The 20,051-nt window shown below is 47.8% G+C and overlaps 1 protein-coding gene across 1 annotated transcript in view; it reads left to right on the forward strand.

The window, feature by feature from the left end:
- Window positions 1–19,692, forward strand: part of klhl17 (kelch-like family member 17) — an 82,824-nt gene extending 63,132 nt beyond the window's left edge. Inside the window, exons 15-16 of the mRNA XM_080214941.1 lie at window positions 5,811–5,992; window positions 19,376–19,692. Of these exons, the coding sequence (XP_080071067.1) occupies window positions 5,811–5,992; window positions 19,376–19,604 (411 nt within the window). The 3' untranslated portion in view covers window positions 19,605–19,692. The remainder of the gene's footprint in view (window positions 1–5,810; window positions 5,993–19,375) is intronic.
- The last annotated feature ends 359 nt before the right edge of the window (window positions 19,693–20,051 follow it).

Here is a 20,051-nt window from a genome sequence, read left to right on the forward strand (position 1 = left end):
GAAGGAGGCCATTTGGCCCAAAGAGTCTGCCCTATTCTCCCATAGAGCACCCCAACCAGGCACACCCACCCCCTGCCATATCCCTGTAACTCCACACACTCATCCCACTAATCCACCTAACCTGCACATCTTTAGACACTGAAGGGCAAATTGGCATGGCCAATTCACCTAACCCGCATATCTTTGGACTGTGGGAGGGAACCAAAGCACCTGGAGGAAACCCATGCAGACACGGGGAGAACGTGCAGACTCAGCACAGACAGTGACCCAAGCCGGGAATTGAACCCAGGTCCCTGGCGTTGTGAGGCAGCAGTCCTAACCATTGTGCCACCGTGGGACCAAATCAGAGATCTTTTGAAAATCCAAATGCACTACATCCCGGCTTCTCCTTTAGCTAAGCTATACGTAACATCCTCAAAAACCTCCTGACAGGCTTGTGGAACATGATTACCCTTTCATAAAACCATGATAACTTTGCTCAATTTTATCATTCTTTGCTAAATGACCAGTTATTGAATCCTTTCCAGTAGATTGTAACATTTTCCCTACTACTGACAAATCGTCCAACAAATACCAGGGTGGCAAGGCACAATGATTAGCACTGCTACTTCACAGCGCCAAAAACCCGGGTTCAATTCCAGGCTTGGGTCACTGTCTGTGCGAAGTCCGCACATCCTCCCTGTCTCTGTGTGGGTTTCCTCCGGGTGCTCTGGTTTCCTCCATTCCAAAAGATGTGCTGGCTTGGTACATTGGCCACGCTAAATTCTCCCTCAGTGTACCCGAACAGGCGCTAGAGTGTGGCGACGAAGGGATTTTCACAGTAACTTCATTGTAGTGTGAATGTAAGCCTACTTGTGACACTAATAAATAAACTTTAAAAAAATATCAAATATTCGATTCCCGGCTTGGGTCACAGTCTGTGTGGAGTCTGCACATTCTCTCTGTTTCTGCATGGGTTTCCTCCAGGCGCTCCAGTTTCATCCCACAGTCCGGGGTTGAGAGGGTTGGCTTATGAGAAGAGACTGAGTAGACTGGGGCCACACTCATTGGAATTCAGAAGAAGGAGGCGGGATATAAGGTTACGAAGGGAATAGATGAGATAGAAGCAGGGAGGTTGTTTCCGCTGGTGGGTGAAACTAGAACTAGGGGGCATGGGAGCAGATTTAGGACTGAGTTGAGGAGGAACTTCTTCATACAAAGGGTTGTGAATCTGTGAATCCCCTGCCCGGTGAAGCAGTTGAGGCCAACTCATTGAATGCTTATAAGGCAAGGATAGATAAATTTTTGAACGGTAAAGGAATTAATGCTTACGGTGAGCGGGCAGGTAAGTGGAGCTGAGTCTATGAAAAGATCAGCCATGATCTTATTGAATGGCGGAGCAGGCTCGAGGAGCCAGATGGCCTACTCCTACTCCTAGTTCTTATGTTCTTAAGACTATATTTTAAAACTCAGAAGGCATGCTGGGTTGGCTGAAAATTGACGGCATTCCTGAAAAGTACACAGCAAGCGACACAAGTTTTAATAACAACAGCTGCAAAACCTGTGTTTGCCAGATGGGGGCAGACTGCAAAGGCACTCGCAATATCATAATTCTTATTAACGTATAGTTTGGAACTGCCTGTTCAGTAGGCAGTTTATTTTGTTTTTGAGATCCTGTCCGGTACAGTACAGGGAGTGACTCCACAGCCAATCTCAAAATTTACTTTTTCTTTTTGCTTCTAAGAACATAAGAAATAGGAGTAGGAGTAGGCCATCTAGCCCTTCGAGCCTGCCCCGCCATTCAATAAGATCATGGCTGATCTGAAGTGGCTCGGTTCCACATTCCCGCCCTCTCCCCATAACCCTTAATCCCCTACCAAAAACCTATCTACCTGCGTCTTAAATATATTTAGCGAGGTAGCCTCAACCACTCCAACGGGCAGAGAGTTCCAGAGATCCACCACCCTTTGAGTGAAGAAGTTCCTCCTCAACTCCATTCTAAACTGCCCCCCCCTTTATCTTGAGGCTGTGCCCTCTAGTCCTACTGTCCTTTCTGAGTGGGAAGAGCCTCTCCACCTCTATCCTATCCATCCCTTTCATCATCTTATACGTCTCACTGAGATCTCCCCTCATCCTTCTAAACTCCAACGAGTACAAGCCAGTCTATTCAGCCTCTCCTCATAGCTCAACCCCCTCAACTCCGGTATCAGCCTAGTAAACCTCCTCTGCACTCCCTCCAAGGCCAAAATATCCTTGCGCAGGTGCGGCGACCAAAACTGTACTCCAGCTACGGCCTCACCAGTGCCCTGTGCAGTTGCAGCAAGACCTCCCTACTTTTATATTCAATCCCCCTCGCTATGAAGGCCAGCATCCCATTTGCCTTCCTGACCACCTGCTGCACCTGTAGGCTGGGTTTTTGCGACTCATGCACAAGGACCCCCATGTCCCCCTGCACCGTAGCATGCTGCAGCTTTTCGCCCTGTAAGTAGTAGTCCTTCCTACCATTATTCCTGCCAAAATGGATAACCTCACACTTGCCAACATTGTATTCCATCTGCCAGGTCCTCACCCACTCGCTCAGCCTATCTAGATCCCTCTGCAGACTTTCCACACCCTCTGCACAATTTGCTGTTCCACTTATCTTTGTGTCATCAGCAAATTTCGACACCTTACACTCGGTTCCCTCTTCTAGATCATCTATATAAGTGGTAAATAGCTGAGGCCCCAGCACCGATCCCTGGGGCACTCCACTAGTCACCAACCGCCAATCCGAATAGCACCCATTGACACCCACTCTCTGCCTCCTATTTGACAGCCAATCCCCTATCCACGCTAACACCCTACCCCCAACACCATGCCCCCTAACCTTCTGTAACAACCTTTTGTGCGGCACCTTATCAAACGCCTTCTGAAAATCAAGAAACACCACATCCACCGGTTCCCCTCTATCTACCGCACTAGACACATCCTCGTAGATTTCCAATAAATTCGTCAGACATGACTTCCCCTTAACGAATCCACGCTGCGTCTGCTCTATCAAACAATTCTTCTCAAGATGCCTCGCTATTTTCTCCTTGATTACATATTCAAGCATTTTTCCTACAACAGACGTTAAACTAACTGGCCTATAATTCCCTGCCTTTTGCCTGCTACCCTTCTTAAACAACGGCGTAACATTAGCCATTTTCCAATCTTCCGGCACTTCCCCGGAATCCAGCGCGGTTTGGAAAATAATCACCAAGGCATCCACTATCACCTCCGCCATTTCCTTCAGAACCCCGAGATGCATTCCACCCGGTCCTGGGGACTTGTCCACCATCAGTCCCTCTAGTCTGTCGAGCACTGCCTCTCTAGTAACAATGATCTCATTCAGGCCCTTCACTCCTACCATCTTTCCATCGTTAACACCCGGCAAACTATTCGCATCCTCCTCCGTGAAGACCGAAGCAAAAAACTTATTCAAGGCCTCAGACATTTCCTCATCCCCCACCACTAAATCCCCCCTCCCATCCTCTAAGGGTCCAACATTCACCCTAGCCAGCCTTCTCCTTTTTATATATTTATAAAAACTCTTACTAACCTTTTTTATATTTAGCGCTAGCCTAGATTCATAGTCTATCCTTCCTTTCTTTATCAACTTCTTCATCATTCTTTGTTGACATTTAAACCTCTCCCAATCCTCTTCTCGCCCACTACTCTTAGCCACTCTAAACGCATCAGCTTTTAATTTAATACTCTCCTTTACCTCCTTCGTTATCCACGGCTGATTATCTCTCCTCCTACGATCCTTTTTAACCATCGGAATAAATTTCTGCTGAGCACCAAGAAAGATCTCCTTAAAGATCCTCCACTGTTCCTCAGCAGACCTACCTCCCAATCTGCTCCCCCAATCTACATTCGCCAATTCCTCTCTCATCTTATCGTACTCCCCTCTGTTCAAACAAAGGACACAGGTCTGGGATCCTACTTTTTCCTCCTCCATCTACATCAGAAACTCCACCATACAATGATCACTCTTCCCAAGAGGATCCTTCAGCACAAGGTCCCTAATTCTACCCGCCTCATTACATAACACCAGATCTAAGATAGCTCGCTCCCTCGTCGGCTCCAACACACACTGTTCAAGGAAACTATCCCGGCAGCATTCTAAGAACTCATCCTCAAGCCCACCACGTCCAACATGGGTCGACCAATCAATATGTAGATTGAAATCCCCCATAATTATCGCCATACCATTCCTGCACGCAGCATTTATTTGCGCGTTTATAGCCCGCGCCACCTCCAGGTCATTGTTTGGGGGCCCATAGACAACACCCACCAGCGTCTTCCTCCCCTTGCTGTTCCTAATCTCCACCCACAACGATTCCACATTCTGCTCTTTGGCGCCTGTATCTTCCCTTACTACCACCCTGATACTATCCTTAATCAGCAGAGCTACCCGCCCCCCCCCTTTTTCCTCCCGTCTATCCTTCCTAAACACTTGATACCCCTGGACATTCAGCTCCCAGTCCCTGTCAATCTGTAATGATTTAATTTTTAATTTCGGTACAGTAAAAGGAATTCCTTGTACAAGTGCTGCCCCCGTCTATTCAAAGGAATGAATGGACCCAACACTTCGTCTATCAACACTCAGGGTTGTAGCTCATCTGGTCCAGGAGATTTTTCATCCCTCAGTCCGGTTAACTTTTCCAGTAATACCTTTTAACTCATCTTTTAGTTTTCTTCCTCAGTTTCACTTGGCCCTTGGTCGCCGAGCATTTTCAGGAGATTTTCTCTATCTTCCTTTGTGAAGATGCACGCAAACCAACTGCTTAGTCCCTCTGCCATTTCCCTGTTCCCCATTGCATTGCTTGGTGTGGGGTTCTTCAAATGAAACATGTTCTGCTTTAAGAAGTATTCTTACTTATTTTACCGCAGAAGTTTTTGATTTCTCTTTTTCAGATTACGCTCATAGATAGTCCCTAGCTTTCTTTGTCCAGGAGAGAGTGTTTTGCTTATTCGAATATAAGCTAACTGCAGTACAGTAAGAAAGAACCAGTTCCATTTATTCCAGCAGAAGTGATTGTGTAAATTCACCTTTAGATAATAAACTTTGAAGCAAGTCCACTGGGATCAAATATAATATGGCCAGAGCAAAGAAAACTCTTGTGTTGCTAAAATTCTTCATGTGTGCATATGCATGTGTGCATGTGCATATGTGTGCATGCATGTGTGTGCATGTACACATACATGCATGTGTGCATGTACATATATGTGCATGCATGTGTGTAAGTGGGTGTGTGTGCAATATTTTCATACTTAATGTACATAGACTGTTGTGTGTGTGTCAATATTGGTGTCTCAGCTGTTCTGAAATATATAGTTCCACCCCATGGCAGTGGGGCAAAGTGAATGGAGATTGTCTGATTTGATTATGGCTGATCTTTCGGAAGTGTGTTCTATCCTTTGTTATGACGGTAGTTTGTGCTTCATTGACTGTACAGTGCCCATGTCAGGCGCTCCTTCAGCACACTGACTGCCTGGCTCTGGTCACTAAGATATGGGAGAGGCATTGCAGAGAAAAGCCACGACATTGAACTCCAAGTGTCGGAATAAGAGCTGGAATAGCTGAGGCTTTAGAAACATGAGTGGGGGCACCTCGTTGTGGGAGGGGGAAACCTCCAAGGGGGAGCAAAGTAGAAACTGAGGACAATTTCAACCTAAGCTGCCCTGTCGGGAAAGTGGGATTGGCTTTGTACGCTGCCTTAATCTCGCCATTGAAGTCGAGGGTGTTTCTGTCTATCGAACCTTTTGTACCTTTTCCCTGAACTGCTCACGATTTCCTTGTGCAGACCAACACCTGGAGCACCATCGCTAACATGCTGAGCCGGCGGAGCAGTGCTGGCGTGGCAGTGCTGGAAGGGATGCTCTACGTCGCTGGTGGCAATGATGGGACGAGCTGCCTTAACTCAGTGGAAAGATATAATCCAAAAACAAACACCTGGGAGAGTGTGGCACCCATGAACATCAGAAGGTTGGTGTATCCCTCTGCTCCCTGAGTTGAAAATACATTAACTTGACTCTTAATTTGATTTATTATTGTCACATGTATTGGTGTACAGTGAAAAGTATTGTTTCTTGCGTGCTATACAGACAAAGCATATCGTTCATAGAGAAGGATTAAGCTGGCTGCTTTGCCAAGGCAGCGGGAAGTGTGGACAAAGTCAATGGATGGGAGACTGGTTTGCATGATGGATTGGGCTGCATTCACAATCTTTTGTACTTCCTTGCGGCCTTGGGCGGAACGGGAGCCATACCAAGCTGTGTGAGAGACCCTGGCTGGAATTCTCCTGGTGTTCACGCCCAGCTGCCCCTGCCGACGAGGGTGGAGAATTTGGCACTCAGCCGAATCTTCATTCACTGCAGCGGGACTGGAGAATCTGATGAAGTCGGAGAATTCGGCCCCATTTCTGTCTCCCGAAGCAGGCGACTGTACAAGGTCACCGTGCACATACTAGTTTTTTTATTTATTTGTGAGACATGGGCATCGCTGACTGGCCAGCATTTATCGCCCATCCCTAGTTGCCTGAGGGCAGTTGAGAGTCAACCACATTGCTGTGGCTCTGGAGTCACATGTAGGCCAGGCCAGGTAAGGATGGCAGATTTCCTTTCCTGAAGGACATCAGTGAACCGGATGGGTTTTTCTGACAATTGAGAATGGTTTCATGGTCATCAGTAGATTCTTAATTCCAGATTTTTTTATTGAATTCAAATTCCACCGTCTGCCATGGTGGGATTCGAACACAGACCCCTAGAACATTAGCTGAATTTCTGGATTAATAGTCTACGGTAATACCACTAGGGGGAAAATACTCAGAGGGTGGTGTTGTAAAATCAGTCTGTTTTAACCCTTATACGGTGGGCAAATAACTACGAGTAGACGTCTTATTCGTACAAACAATATTTATTTACACCCACACAATAATCACCCACCCAACCAACAATAAGTTATCTTACAGAAAATACTAGAATTCAAGTACAATACAAGACCTTGACTTAACTTTGCGTGACTGACAAGCACCCAAACAGATATTGGCCTTTATCTGTGTGCTGGTCTTTGTAGTTGTCTGTGTAGTTTGGTCCTTTGGTCTGGTCTGGCACTCTGGCTCTGGTCTTCCTTCTCGGGTGTGGTGGCTGTCCTCTTGCTGGCGATGTTCACCATTGTTGTAGCTCGTTCGTGGGGTCAGAGAGAGGGAGAGAGATTCCTGGTTGTGCAGCACCCATTATACCCCATTTGGTTTCACACCCCCTTTTGGCCGTTGCCAGTCAATCGATCAGGACTTGATCCCCCGATCGATAAGAGTCCAATCAGGTGCTAACACACCGATCTCTGGGTGTGTGTGTCCCCAGCGGCCATGTCTGTAGGTGTTGGAGGCACGTGGGTCACATACCTTCTCCCTAAATAAGGATTCACGGTGCCCCTGTGCCTGGTACACAACCCAGGGTGACCAGAAAGTCTCTTTCATCCTGGAGATGGCCCATATCCTGTTTCTCACTCATCAGGGTTGCAGTTTGTTTGTTTGTCTTTAAACTGCAGCCCGTCGGTTTAGTTTCTTGCCCAATTGTCCCAGAATGCTTTACAAATCACCATTTTAGATGGGCTGTTTGGCTACAGTGGTGAGGTCTGGACTGTGCCGCTCGGAAGGTGGTGGAGGTGGGATGCCTCATACCCTTTAAAAAGTACCTGGATGGGTACTTGGCACGCTTCAACATTCAAGGTTATGGGCCAGGTGCTGGCAGGTGGGATTAGGTGGGCAGGTCAGGGCCTTTCATGCACCGGTGCAGACTTGATGGGCTGAAGGGCCTCTTCTGCACTGTAGGATTCTGCGATTCTGTGAAATGGAATGGAAGTACAGATCCAATTGAATGGTGAAACAGACTTGATGGGCCGAATGGCCTCCTCCTAGCCCTAGTCTTCGGCAGATACTGAGACAAGCAGTACAATTGCAATAACGAACTCCTGCAATGCTAATGTTATCTACTAGCTGCCGTGTTGACACAAGGGGATAGGGGTGTGCAGGCTTTGGTTGCTCTCAAGGCTATCTCAGTGGAAACTGTGAGGCTTCGCATGAAGTTTAAATCCGGTCTCCCATCTCAATGTAGTGTTACAGTTACAGTTAGGGTGCAGAGAAAGATCAACTTAATGCAAGATGAGTCCATTCAAAAGTCTGACAGCAGCAGGGAAGAAGCTGTTCCTGAGTCGGTTGGCACGTGACCTCAGACTTTTGTGTCTTTTTCCCGACGGAAGAAGGTGGAAGAGAGACTGTCCAGGGTGTGTGTGGTCCTGGATCATGATGGCTGTTTTTCCGAGGCAGCGGGAAATGTAGACAGAGTCTCAGAGGGTTGTGAACCTGTGGAACTTGCTGCCCCAGAGTGCAGTGGAGAGAGAATCAACCGACAGATTCAACAAAGAGATAGATAGGTTTCTGGTGAAAAGTGGGATAGAGGGCAATGGGGAGCAGGCAGGAAAGAGGAGAGATCAGGATAAGATCATGTTAGCCGTGATCACATTAAATGGCAGAGTGGACTCGAAGGACTGAATTGTCCACTCCCACTCCTAATTCCTATGTTCCTGTGTTAGTATCTCCCAGCTACACAGCCCAACACTGCTCTAAAAGCTTTATCATCGAATCCCTACAGTGCAGACGGAGGCCATTCAGCCCATCGAGTCTGCACCGACGACAGTCCCACCCAGGCCCTATCCCCGTAACCCCACATATTTCTCCCGCTAATCCCCCTAACCTACGCATCCAGAGACACTAAGGGGCAATTTAGCACGGCCAACGCACCAATCTTTGGACCGTGGGAGGAAACCGGAGCACCCGGAGGAAACCCACCCAGACACGGGGAGAATGTGCAAACTCCACACAGACAGTCACCCAAACCAGGAATCGAACCTGGATCCCTGGTGGTGTGAGGCAGCATTGCTAACCATTGTGCCACCCCGTGCTGCCTACTTATGCGGGTGAAGTGGTGGGGGGGTGGGGGGGCACTTTACAACTGAGATTCCGCACATACCTTTTCCTTTTGAACTTTGACACAGTAGGGAAACACCTGGATGAATCCCAATACAGACACACACACAGACACACACACCGAGTGAGAGCAGGGCCGTCGCTCCAACACGCTCTCCTCCTTTTCGGTGGACAACTGCCAAATGTTTCCAGCCCACACTGTGTGTCTGAAGAATGTGTGTGTGTGTGTGTGTGTGTGTGTGTCTCTGTGTGTGTGTGTGTGTGTGTGTGTGTGTGTGTGTGTGTGTGTGTGTGTGTGTGTGTGTGTGTGTGTGTGTGTGTGTGGTTCAGAGGAGAAGGGGAAAACCAAATTGCTGACACAGGGGAAGAAATAATTAAACAGTAAGTGGAGGAGTGAGAATGGTGGGAAGGCAGATTAGCACCCGCAGAGAGTTCGTGCTCTGACTGTAGACAAGGGAGGCACCACTTGTGGTTCAGGCATTAGGGGATAACAAGGCAAATCAAATGGTTAACCTGAATTCTGTCAGAGAGCCCAGGAATGATGGTAAAACAGGACTCGGTGCCAGGTAGGGTATGGGCAGTTGAGTTTTGGATGAGTTGAAAGTTACAGAGGGTGGGAGGCTGGCCAGGAGGGCCTTGAGATAGTCAGATCTCAAGGTTACAAAGGCCTGTCTGAGGGTTTCAGCAGTAGATGAGTTTGATCAGGGATTTACAGCACAGAATGGCCGAAAAAGAGTTCATAGAATCCCTACAGTGCAGAAGGAGGCCATTCGGTCCATTGAGCCTGTACTGACAACAGCCCCACCCTATCTCAGTAATCCCATATATTTGACCTGCTCACCCCCTGACGCTATGGGACAATTTAGCACAGTCAATCCACCTAACCTGCACGTCTTTGGACTGTGGGAGAAAACCGCAGCACCCAGAGGAAACCCATGCAGACATGAGGAGAACATACAAACTCCACATAGACATTCACCCAAGGCCGGTATTGAACCCTGGTCCCGGGACTGAAAGACGGCAGTGCTAACCACTGTGCCACCATGCTGCCCATAAGTTACCCAATCCAATCCCACCTCCCATGATGTTCCAGAGATGGAAGGAGGCAGGAGATGGTGATGGAGAGGGTAGTTGGTAGAAACAAGGTCAGATTGGACCCCAAGGCCATGAAACAGTGGGGCTCAGCTGCTGGGATAGGGATGGACTGGCGAAGGTGGGGGGGTTGTGGTGGGAACTGAAGACAATTTTGTTTTTTTTTGTTTAAGTTGCCTCTGATTCTCTAGGCAATCAAATAATACCACAAGACCATCACCCCACCCAATCAGTTTGGGGGAGGCAATGACCTAGTGATATTATCGGTACATCATTAATCCAGAAACTCAGCTAACGTTCTGGGGATGCAGGTTCGAATTCCACCACAGCAGATGGTGAAATTTGAATTCAGTAGAAAATATTTGGAATTAAGTATCTGCCGATGTCCGTGAAACCGTTGTCAATTGTCGGAAAAACCTATCTGGTTCACTAATGTCCTTTAGGGAAGGAAATCTGCCATCCTTACCTAGTCTGACCTACATGTAACTCCAGATCCACGACAATGTGGTTGACTCTCAACTGCCCTCCAAGGGCAACGAGGGATGGGCAATAAATGTGGGCCCAGCCAACAACACTGATGTCCCATGAATGAATTAAAAAACGAATTAAATATAAAATCTGTGTCTTCTGGTTACCAGCCTAACTGGCACTGGAAACAGATGCTCCTTCTTCCTTCCACCAAAGCTGTCCGTGATTTTAAGAACATAATAAGAACATAAGAACATAAGAAATAGGAGCAGGAGTAGGCCATCTAGCCCTTCGAGCCTGCCCCGCCATTCAATAAGATCATGGTTGATCTGTCGTGGCTCAGTTCCACATTCCCGCCCTCTCCCCATAACCCTTAATCCCCTCTCTTATCAAAAACCCATCAACCCGCGTCTCAAAAATATTTAGCGAGGTAGCCTCCACCACTTCAACGGGCAGAGAATTCCAGAGATTCACCACCCTTTGAGTGAAGAAGTTCCTCCTCAACTCCATTCTAAACTGCCCCCCCTTTATCTTGAGGCTGTGCCCCCTAGTCCTACTATCCTTTCTGAGCGGGAAGAGTCTCTCCACCTCTATCCTATCCATCCCATTCATCATCTTATACGTCTCAATGAGATCTCCCCTCATTCTTCTAAACTCTAACGAGTACAAGCCTAATTTATTCAGCCTCTCCTCATAGCTCAACCCCCTCAACTCCGGCATCAGCCTAGTAAACCTCCTCTGCACTCCCTCCAAGGCCAAAATATCCTTGCGCAAGTACGGCACCCAAAACTGCACACAGTACTCCAGCTGCGGCCTCACCAATGCCCTATACAGCCGCAGCAAGACCTCCCTACTTTTATATTCAATCCCCCTCGCTATGAAGGCCAGCATCCCATTTGCCTTCCTGACCACCTGCTGCACCTGCAAGCTGGGTTTTTGCGACTCTTGCACAAGGACCCCAAGGTCCCTCTGCACCGTCGCCTGCTGCAGTTTTTCGCCACGTAAGTAATAATCCTTCCTACCATTATTCCTACCAAAGTGGACCACCTCGCACTTGCCAACACTAAATTCCATTTGCCAGTTCCTGGCCCATTCGCCCAGCCTATCTAGATCCTTCTGTAGACTCTCCACACCCTCCGCACAATTTGCCGTTCCACCAATCTTGGTGTCATCAGCAAATTTCGACACCCTACACTCGGTTCCCTCCTCCAGATCATCTATATAAATGGTAAATAGCTGAGGCCCCAGCACCGATCCCTGGGGCACTCCACTAGTCACAGCACCCATTGACCCCCACTCTCTGCCTCCTATTTGACAACCAATCCTCTATCCACGCTAACACCCTACCCCCAACTCCATGTCCCCTGACCTTCTGCAATAACCTCTTGTGAGGTACTTTGTCAAACGCCTTCTGAAAATCAAGAAAGACCACATCCACCGGCTCTCCTCTATCCACCGCCCTAGACACATCCTCATAGAACTCCAGTAAATTTGTCAGACACGACTTCCCTTTAACGAAACCGTGCTGCGTCTGCTCTATCAAGCAATTCCCCTCAAGATGCCTCGCTATTTCCTCCTTGATGACGGATTCTAACATTTTACCTACAACAGACGTTAAACTAACCGGCCTATAATTCCCTGCCTTTTGCCTGGCACCCTTCTTAAACAACGGCGTAACATTAGCCGTTTTCCAATCTTCCGGCACTTCCCCGGAATCCAGCGACGTCTGGAAAATAACCACCAAGGCATCCACTATCACCTCCGCCATTTCTTTCAGAACCCTTGGATGCATTCCATCCGGTCCTGGGGACTTGTCCACAATCAGCCCCCTCCAGTCTGTCGAGCACTGCCTCTCTAGTAACAGTAACGTCATTAAGACCCTTCAGTCCTACCACCTTTCCATCTCTAGCACCCGGCAAATTATTCACGTCCTCCTCCGTGAAGACAGAAACAAAAAAGTTATTCAAGACCTTAGCCATATCCCCATCCCCTACCACTAAGTCCCCCTTCTCATCCTCTAAGGGACCAACGTTCACCCTAGCCAGCCTCTTCCTTTTTATATATTTATAAAAACTCTTGCTATCCTTTTTTATATTAAGCGCTAGCCCAGCTTCATAGTTTCTCCTACCCTTCTTTATCAATTTCTTTGTCAATCTTTGTTGACACTTAAACCTCTCCCAATCCTCTTCTCGCCCACTATTCTTAGCTACTCTAAACGTCTCCGCTTTTAACACTTTCCTTCACCTCCTTCGTTATCCACGGCTTATTACCTCTCCTCCTACTGTCCTTTTTGACCATTGGAATAAATTTCTGCTGAGCACCAAGAAAGATCTCCTTAAAGATCCTCCACTGCTCCTCAGCAGACCTACCTTCCAACGCGCTCCCCCAATCAACATTCGCCAATTCTTCTCTCATCCTACCGTACTCCCCTCTGTTCAAACAAAGGACGCGTGTCCGGGAACCCACTTTCTCCTCCTCCATCTGCAACAGAAACTCCACCATACAATGATCACTCTCCCCAAGAGGATCCTTTTGAACATTTCTTTCAAATCTTAGAGTCATAGAGGTTTACAGCATGGAAACAGGCCCTTTGGCCCAACCTGTCCACGCCGCCCTTTCTTTTTTAGAACCCCTAATTGCCCACATTTGGCCCATATCCCTCTACATCCATCGTACCCATGTAACTGTCTAAATGCTTTTTCAAAGAAAAAAATGTACCCGCCTCAACTACTACCTCTGGCAGCTTGTTCCGGGCACTCACCACCCTCTGCATGAAAAAATTGCCCCTCTGGACACTTTTGTATCTCTCCCCTCTCGCCTTAAACCTATGCCCTCTAGTTTTAGACTCCCCTACCTTTGGGAAAAGATATTGACTATCTAGCTGATCTGTGCCCCTCATTATTTTATAGGCCTCTATAAGATCACCCCTCAGCCTCCTACGCTCCAGAGGAAAAAGTCCCAGTCTATCCACCCTCTCCTTATAACTCAATCCATCAAGTCCCGGTGGCATCCTTGTAAATCTTTTATGCACTCTTTCTATAATAGGGTGACCAGAATTGCACACAGTATTCCAAGTGTGGCCTTACGAGTGTCTTGTACAACTTCAACGAGACATTCCAACTCCTGTATTCAATGTTCTGACTGTTGAAATCAAGCATGCCAAGTGCCTTCTTCACCAACTCTGTCCACCTGTGACTCCACTAGATCTCTTTGTTGTGTAACTCGCCCCAACGCCCTACCATTAACTGAGTAAATCCTGCCCTGGTTCAATCTACCAAAATGCATCACTTTGCATTTATCTAAATTAAACTCCATCTGCCGTTCGTCAGCCCACTGGCCCAATTGATTAAGATCCCATTGCAATCTGAGACAACTTTCTTCACTGTCCACTATGCCACCAATCTTAGCGTCACCTGCAAACTTACTAACCATGCCTCTTATATTCTCATCCAAATCATTAATATAAATGACAAATAGCAGTGGACCCAGCACTGATCCCTGAGGCATACTGGTCACAGGCTTCCAGTTTGAAAAACAACTCTCTACAACCGCCCTCTGGCTTCTGTCAAGAAGCCAATTTTGAATCCATTTAGCCACCTCACCCTGGATCCCGTGACATTTAACTTTATGCAACAATCTTTCATGCAGTATCTTGTCAAAGTCCATGTAGACAACATCAACTACACTGCCCTCATCTACCTTCTTGGTTACCCCTTCAGAAAACTCAAATCAAATTTGTGAGCCATGGTTTCCCACTCACAAAGCCACGCTGACTGTCCCTAATCAGTCCTTGCGTCTCTAAGTGCCTGTAGATCCTGTCTCTCAAAATACCTCCTCATTATCTGCTCTGCTGCGAGGAGAACGGCGCCAGTGACTCCTCTAATCTGTGCCCTTTGGCAGGCAACTGAATATATGTGCGGCAAGCAAAAGAGAAAATGCTGGAAAATCTCGGCAGGTCTGGCAGCATCTGTAAGGCGAGAAAAGAACTGATTTTTTGAGTCCAGATGACTCTCAAAGCTAAAAGGCACAGAAAGTGGGAGGTATTTATACTGCAGGGCGAGGGAATGGTCAGGCACTTTACAGCCTCTCAGTCTCAACAGCGAATTCAATAACTTCAGATGATTAGCTCTACTCCACCTCTCCACTTCTTTGTTTTCATTTTTTTTTTACTGTTCTCTATCTTTTATTTCTTTATTGTCTTTCTTCACTTTCCTCCCCCTCCCCATTCTTTCCCTGCACTTTATCCCCCCTCCCTTACCTGTTCTCCCACTTTGCCTCCCCTTTTCTAAATTTTACCTCTGTCCCAGCTCTCCCCCCCCCCTGCCCTGCTGCCCGCCCGCCCCCCCCCCCCACCACCACCACCACCACCACCACCACCACCACACCAAACATCTTCATTTCAGCTTCTCTGCCATTTGGCCATTCACACCCTTTATTCTCTCTATGGGCTGCCATTAGCAGCCTCTTCCCCTGGTTTCTGTGGCTATGACTCATCTTTCATCCCCCCCCCCCCCCCGCAGTGTAAATATCTCCCAATTTCTGTGCCTTTTAGCTTTGACAAAGCGTCATCTGGACTCGAAACGTCAACTCTTTCCTCTCCTTACAGATGCTGCCAGACCTTCTGAGATTTTCTAGCATTTTAGTATCTGTGACAAACTGGTTTGTCCTGGTGTGGGCAATTTAAGAAGTCTCACAACACCAGGTTAAAGTCCAACAGGTTTATTTGGAATCACAGTTTTCAGGGTGCTTCTCCTTCCTCAGGTGACTCACTCCGTAAGCCTGTGATTCCAAATAAACCTGTTGGACCTTAACCTGATGTTGTGAGATTTCTTATTGTGCCCACCCCAGTCCAACGCCGGCATCTCCACATCCTAGGTTTGGAGCGAGACAGGGCCTATCACTGGCAACAGGAATCCTGCGTGTCAGGAGAAGCTGGGGTTTTTATTCATTCATCAGATGTGGGTGTGGCTGGCTGTACTAGCATTTATTGCCCACCCCTAATTGCCCTTGATTTGAGTGGTTAGCTAGGGCCATTTCAGAGGGCAACTGAGAGTCACCCACATTGCTACGACTCTGGAGTCACATGTAGGCCAGACCAGGAAAGGACAGCAGATTTCCTTCTCTAAAAATCATTAGTGAACCAGATGTTTTTTTACGATAATAAATAATGGTTTCATGGTCTCCATTAGACTTTTAATTCCAGATTTTATTGGCTTTGAACTGGATTCCTAGATACCCCTTGTCTGCGGGTTACTAGTCCAGTGACAATACCACAACATTAGATACAGAAAAGATCTGAAACATGTCAGAGAAAAGTATTTCAAAGTGGGGCAAACCACATTCAGCAATTATAAATAAATCTATTAATGTTTCTGTTGAGACTTGTTCAGGCCAACAAAGTTAACAGAGTCAAAGTTCCAATCTCCAGGATATAAAGTTTATTCTTCCTCTGCATTGTTTGCCTTTGGAGACCAAATAAAGCATAAAAAACCTGGAACAAGAAGCTATTTGAGAGATAGCAGATAAGGACTTGGCGCCTTGCATACCTAGATCATGGGGGAAGATCTAAAGCCCTGTTCAGAATTCTTACATTGGACCATACTTGACTGATCCGCTGCTCACACTTGTACGGCTAGGAATTGCTGTGTTTACTCCTTTTGTACTTAGTGTGCTGTCACTCTCTCTCAGCCTGCCTCTCTGTCTGTTTGTACCTGCGATACCGTACACCAGCAAGTCCCAGCTGTAACATCACAACAGTGCTGAGGTGGATCGTAACTGCTCGCGTGGGAGGGCTGTCAGCAAGCCAGTGGGGGAGGTTTCCTTCTGGTTGTATCACAGCTTGGTATGGCTCCTGCTCTGCCCAAGACTGCAAGAAGCTACAAAAGGTTGTGAATGTAGCTCAAACCATCGCGCAAACCAGCCTCCCATCCATTGACTCTATCTACACTTCCTGCTGCCTTGGGAGAGCAGCCAGCATAATTAAAGGAGCCCACGCACCCACCCCCTTCTACTTCTTTTGTCGGGAAAAAGATACAAAAGTCTAAGGTCACATACCAACCGACTCAAGAACAGCTTCTTCCCTGCTGCCATCAGATTTTGAATGGACCTACCCGGTATTAAGCTGATCTTTCTCTACACCCTAGCTATGACTGTAGCACTACATTCTGCACTCTCTCCTTTCCTTCTCTATGTACGGTATGCCTTGTCTGTATAGCACGCAAGAAACAATACTTTTCATTGTATACTAATACATGTGACAATAATAAATCTAATGAAATCAAGGGGTGCCAGATTGCTGACGCTCTCTGACCCATTTTATATTTCGTGATGAGCAAAAGTTGCCAAAAGCGGGACAATGGGGAACGCAGGCACCCTTATACCTCAGCCCCTACACTTCCCCAAAAACAAGGGTGAGAAGTTCCATAGCTGAGGCGAAATTCTGTGGCTGCATCTGAGGTACAAGAATCGCAGAGGATTCCGGGTGGATGTTATTAAACTAGAAAGGGTGCAAGAAAGATTTACAAGGGTATCACCGGGACTGGAAAGCTTGAATTATAAGGACAGGACGGATAGGATGGGACTTTTTTCCAGGAGTATAGGAGGAGGGGTGACCTTACAGAGGTTTATAAAATCAAGAGGAACATAGATAACGGCATGGTGGCATAGTGATTAGCACTCACAGCGCCAGGGACCCGGGTTCAATTCTGGCCTCGGGTCACTGTCTGTACGGAGTCTGCATGTTCTCCCCATGTCTGCATGGGTTTCCTTCAAGTGCTCCAGTTTCCCCCCTCAAGTTTGAACGTGCTGGTTAGGTGCATTGGCCATGTTAAATTCTCCCTCAGTGTACCCGAACAGGTGACGGAGTGTGAAGAGTAGGGGATTTCCATAGTAACTTCATTGCAGTGTTAATGTAAGTCTACTTGTGACACTAATAAATAAACTTTTATAAGCTGAATAGCCAAGGTCTTTTCCCCCAGGGTAGGGGAGTCCAAAACTAGAGGGCACGGGTTTAAGGTGAGAGGGGAAAAAATTTAAAAGGGACCTGTGGGATAGCTTTTTCACACGGAGAGTGGTGGGTTTTTGGAATGAGCTACCAGGGCAGATAGTAGAGGCGGGTACAATTAGAATATTTAAAAGACATTTGGACAGGTAATGGATGGGAAAAGTTTAGACGGATATGTGCCAAACACAGGCAAAGTGGGACTAGTGCAGTTTAGGAAACTTGGTCAGCATGGACAAGTTGGGCCGAAGGGCCTGTTTCCAAGCTGTATATCTCTATGACTGTATGACCCTATTTAGGGTAGCTGGTCTACCTTTGGCAGCTAGCCTCTTAACTGAACAAAGAATAAAGAAAATCACAGCACAGGATCAGGCCCTTCAGCCCTCCAAGCCTGCACCGACCATGCTGCCCGACTGAACTAAAACCCTTCCTGGGACCATATCCCTCCATTCCCATCCTATTCATGTATTTGTCCAGACACCCCTTAAAACTTACTATCATATCTGCTTCCACCGCCTCCCCCGTTAGTGAGTTCCAGGCACCCATCACCCTCTGTGTAAAAGAACTTGCCCGAACCATCTCCTTTAAACCTTGCCCCTCGCACCTTAAACCTACGCCCCCGAGAAACTGAGATTTCACTGAACTGCTGGTTGTTTTCTGCTGTGTTACGTACCCCTCACCCTTAACTCAGTGGCACCGTTCTTGTCACTAGGTCAGAAGGTCACTGGTTCAATCCCTGTGTTGGAACAATGAGCATGTAATCCTGACACACGCTGCAGTGGCTAACCGTGGGAGTGCCGCACGGTCAGGGGTGACGTTATTTAGATGATGTTCCCAGTGTGGTTGAGGCTCCGAGAAAGGGACACAGCACCTGAGGGACAACTTCGAGATTGAGGGTTCCTGTCTCAAGAGAATCAATATTGGGAGTCAAATTTGATCTCCTTGCCATTGGTCTTTTCAAACGTTAACAAGCTCAGCTGATCTGATTTATTATTGTCACATGTATTAGCACACAGTGAAAAGTATTGTTTTTTTGTGCACTATACAGACAAAGCATACCATTCATAGAGAAGGAAAGGAGAGAGTGCAGAATGTAAAGTTTACTTATCAGTCACAAGTAGGCTTACATTAACACTGCGATAAAGTTACTGTGAAATTCCCGTAGTCGCCACATTCCGACACCTGTTCGGGTCAATGCACCTAACCAGGAAACCCACGCAGACACGGGGAGAATGTGCAAACTCCAAGCCAGGAATCGAACCCGGGGCCCTGGCACTGCGAGGCAGCAGTGCTAACCACTGTGCCACCGTGTGTCCCCTGTAGTATTACAGTCATAGCTAGGATGTAGAGAAAGATCAACTTAATGCAAGGTAGACCCATTCAAAAGTCTGACAGCAGCAGGGAAGAAGCTGCTCTTGAATTGGTTGGTACGTGACCTCGGACTTTTGCATCTTTTCCCAATGGAAGTTGGCGGAAGAGAGAATGTCCGGGGTCCTTGGTTATTCTGGCTGCTTTTCCCGAGGCAGCGGGAAGTGTGGACGGAGTCAGTGAACGGAGGGCTGGGTTTGCATGATGGATTGGGCTACATTCACGACCCTTTGTATTTCCTTGGTCAGAGCAGGAGCCATACCAAGCTGAGATACGTCCAGAGAGGACGCTCTCTGTGATGCATCTGTAAAAATGCTTGCCCTATCACTGCTGGTGAACAATGTCCTTTCAGTATGAGTTTCCTCTTTGGAAACTGCGGGTTAGCAATGCCCTTTGAGGAGGATAGTAGCCCCCCTCCCCTCTCCTGTTTACACCTTGACTGCTTTCTCCCCAGGAGCACACACGACCTGGTCGCGATGGATGGGTGGCTTTACGCAGTGGGCGGCAACGACGGGAGCTCGAGCCTTAACTCCATTGAGAAGTACAACCCCCGCACCAACAAGTGGGTGGCGGCCTCGTGCATGTTCACGCGGCGCAGCAGCGTGGGGGTGGCCGTACTCGAACTGCTCAACTTCCCCCCTCCGTCCTCGCCCACCCTCTCAGTCTCCTCCACCAGCCTCTGAAACGTTTGAACACAGCCTCGGCTTTTACCTCATGACGAACGCAGTCCTTTTCGGAGCAGGCGGCCGCCGCGGGGCCTCGTGAGGAGGGCGGCAACTCTGGTGCCATTTTGTTTCGGGTGCCCTGCTCCGCAACAACAACAACAACAACAACAACAATAACTGCGAACGGTGGCTAAATTTGCACCCCCCCCCGCCCCCCCCCCCAAACCGGGTCTCAAGAGCCAGTCCACAATTTGCCAACAGCAGCAGCGTAAGATCGAGCGATACGGTTTTCTCCCCTTCCCCTCACCCCACTCCCTCCCTCCCTCCCTCCCTCCCCCCCCACCCACCTCCCCACAATGATCTGGTCACACGACGTTAAGGGTGTCACTTAAGGCCAAGGAATTAGTTCTGGAACCTCGGCATTCTGGCGGGATTCGTATTTCTTCCGAGTCGAGGTCAGCGCTG

Source organism: Carcharhinus amblyrhynchos, chromosome 30, assembly GCF_965287045.1.
Source record: "Carcharhinus amblyrhynchos chromosome 30, sCarAmb.v2.hapA, whole genome shotgun sequence".
Lineage (NCBI taxonomy): Eukaryota > Metazoa > Chordata > Chondrichthyes > Carcharhiniformes > Carcharhinidae > Carcharhinus > Carcharhinus amblyrhynchos.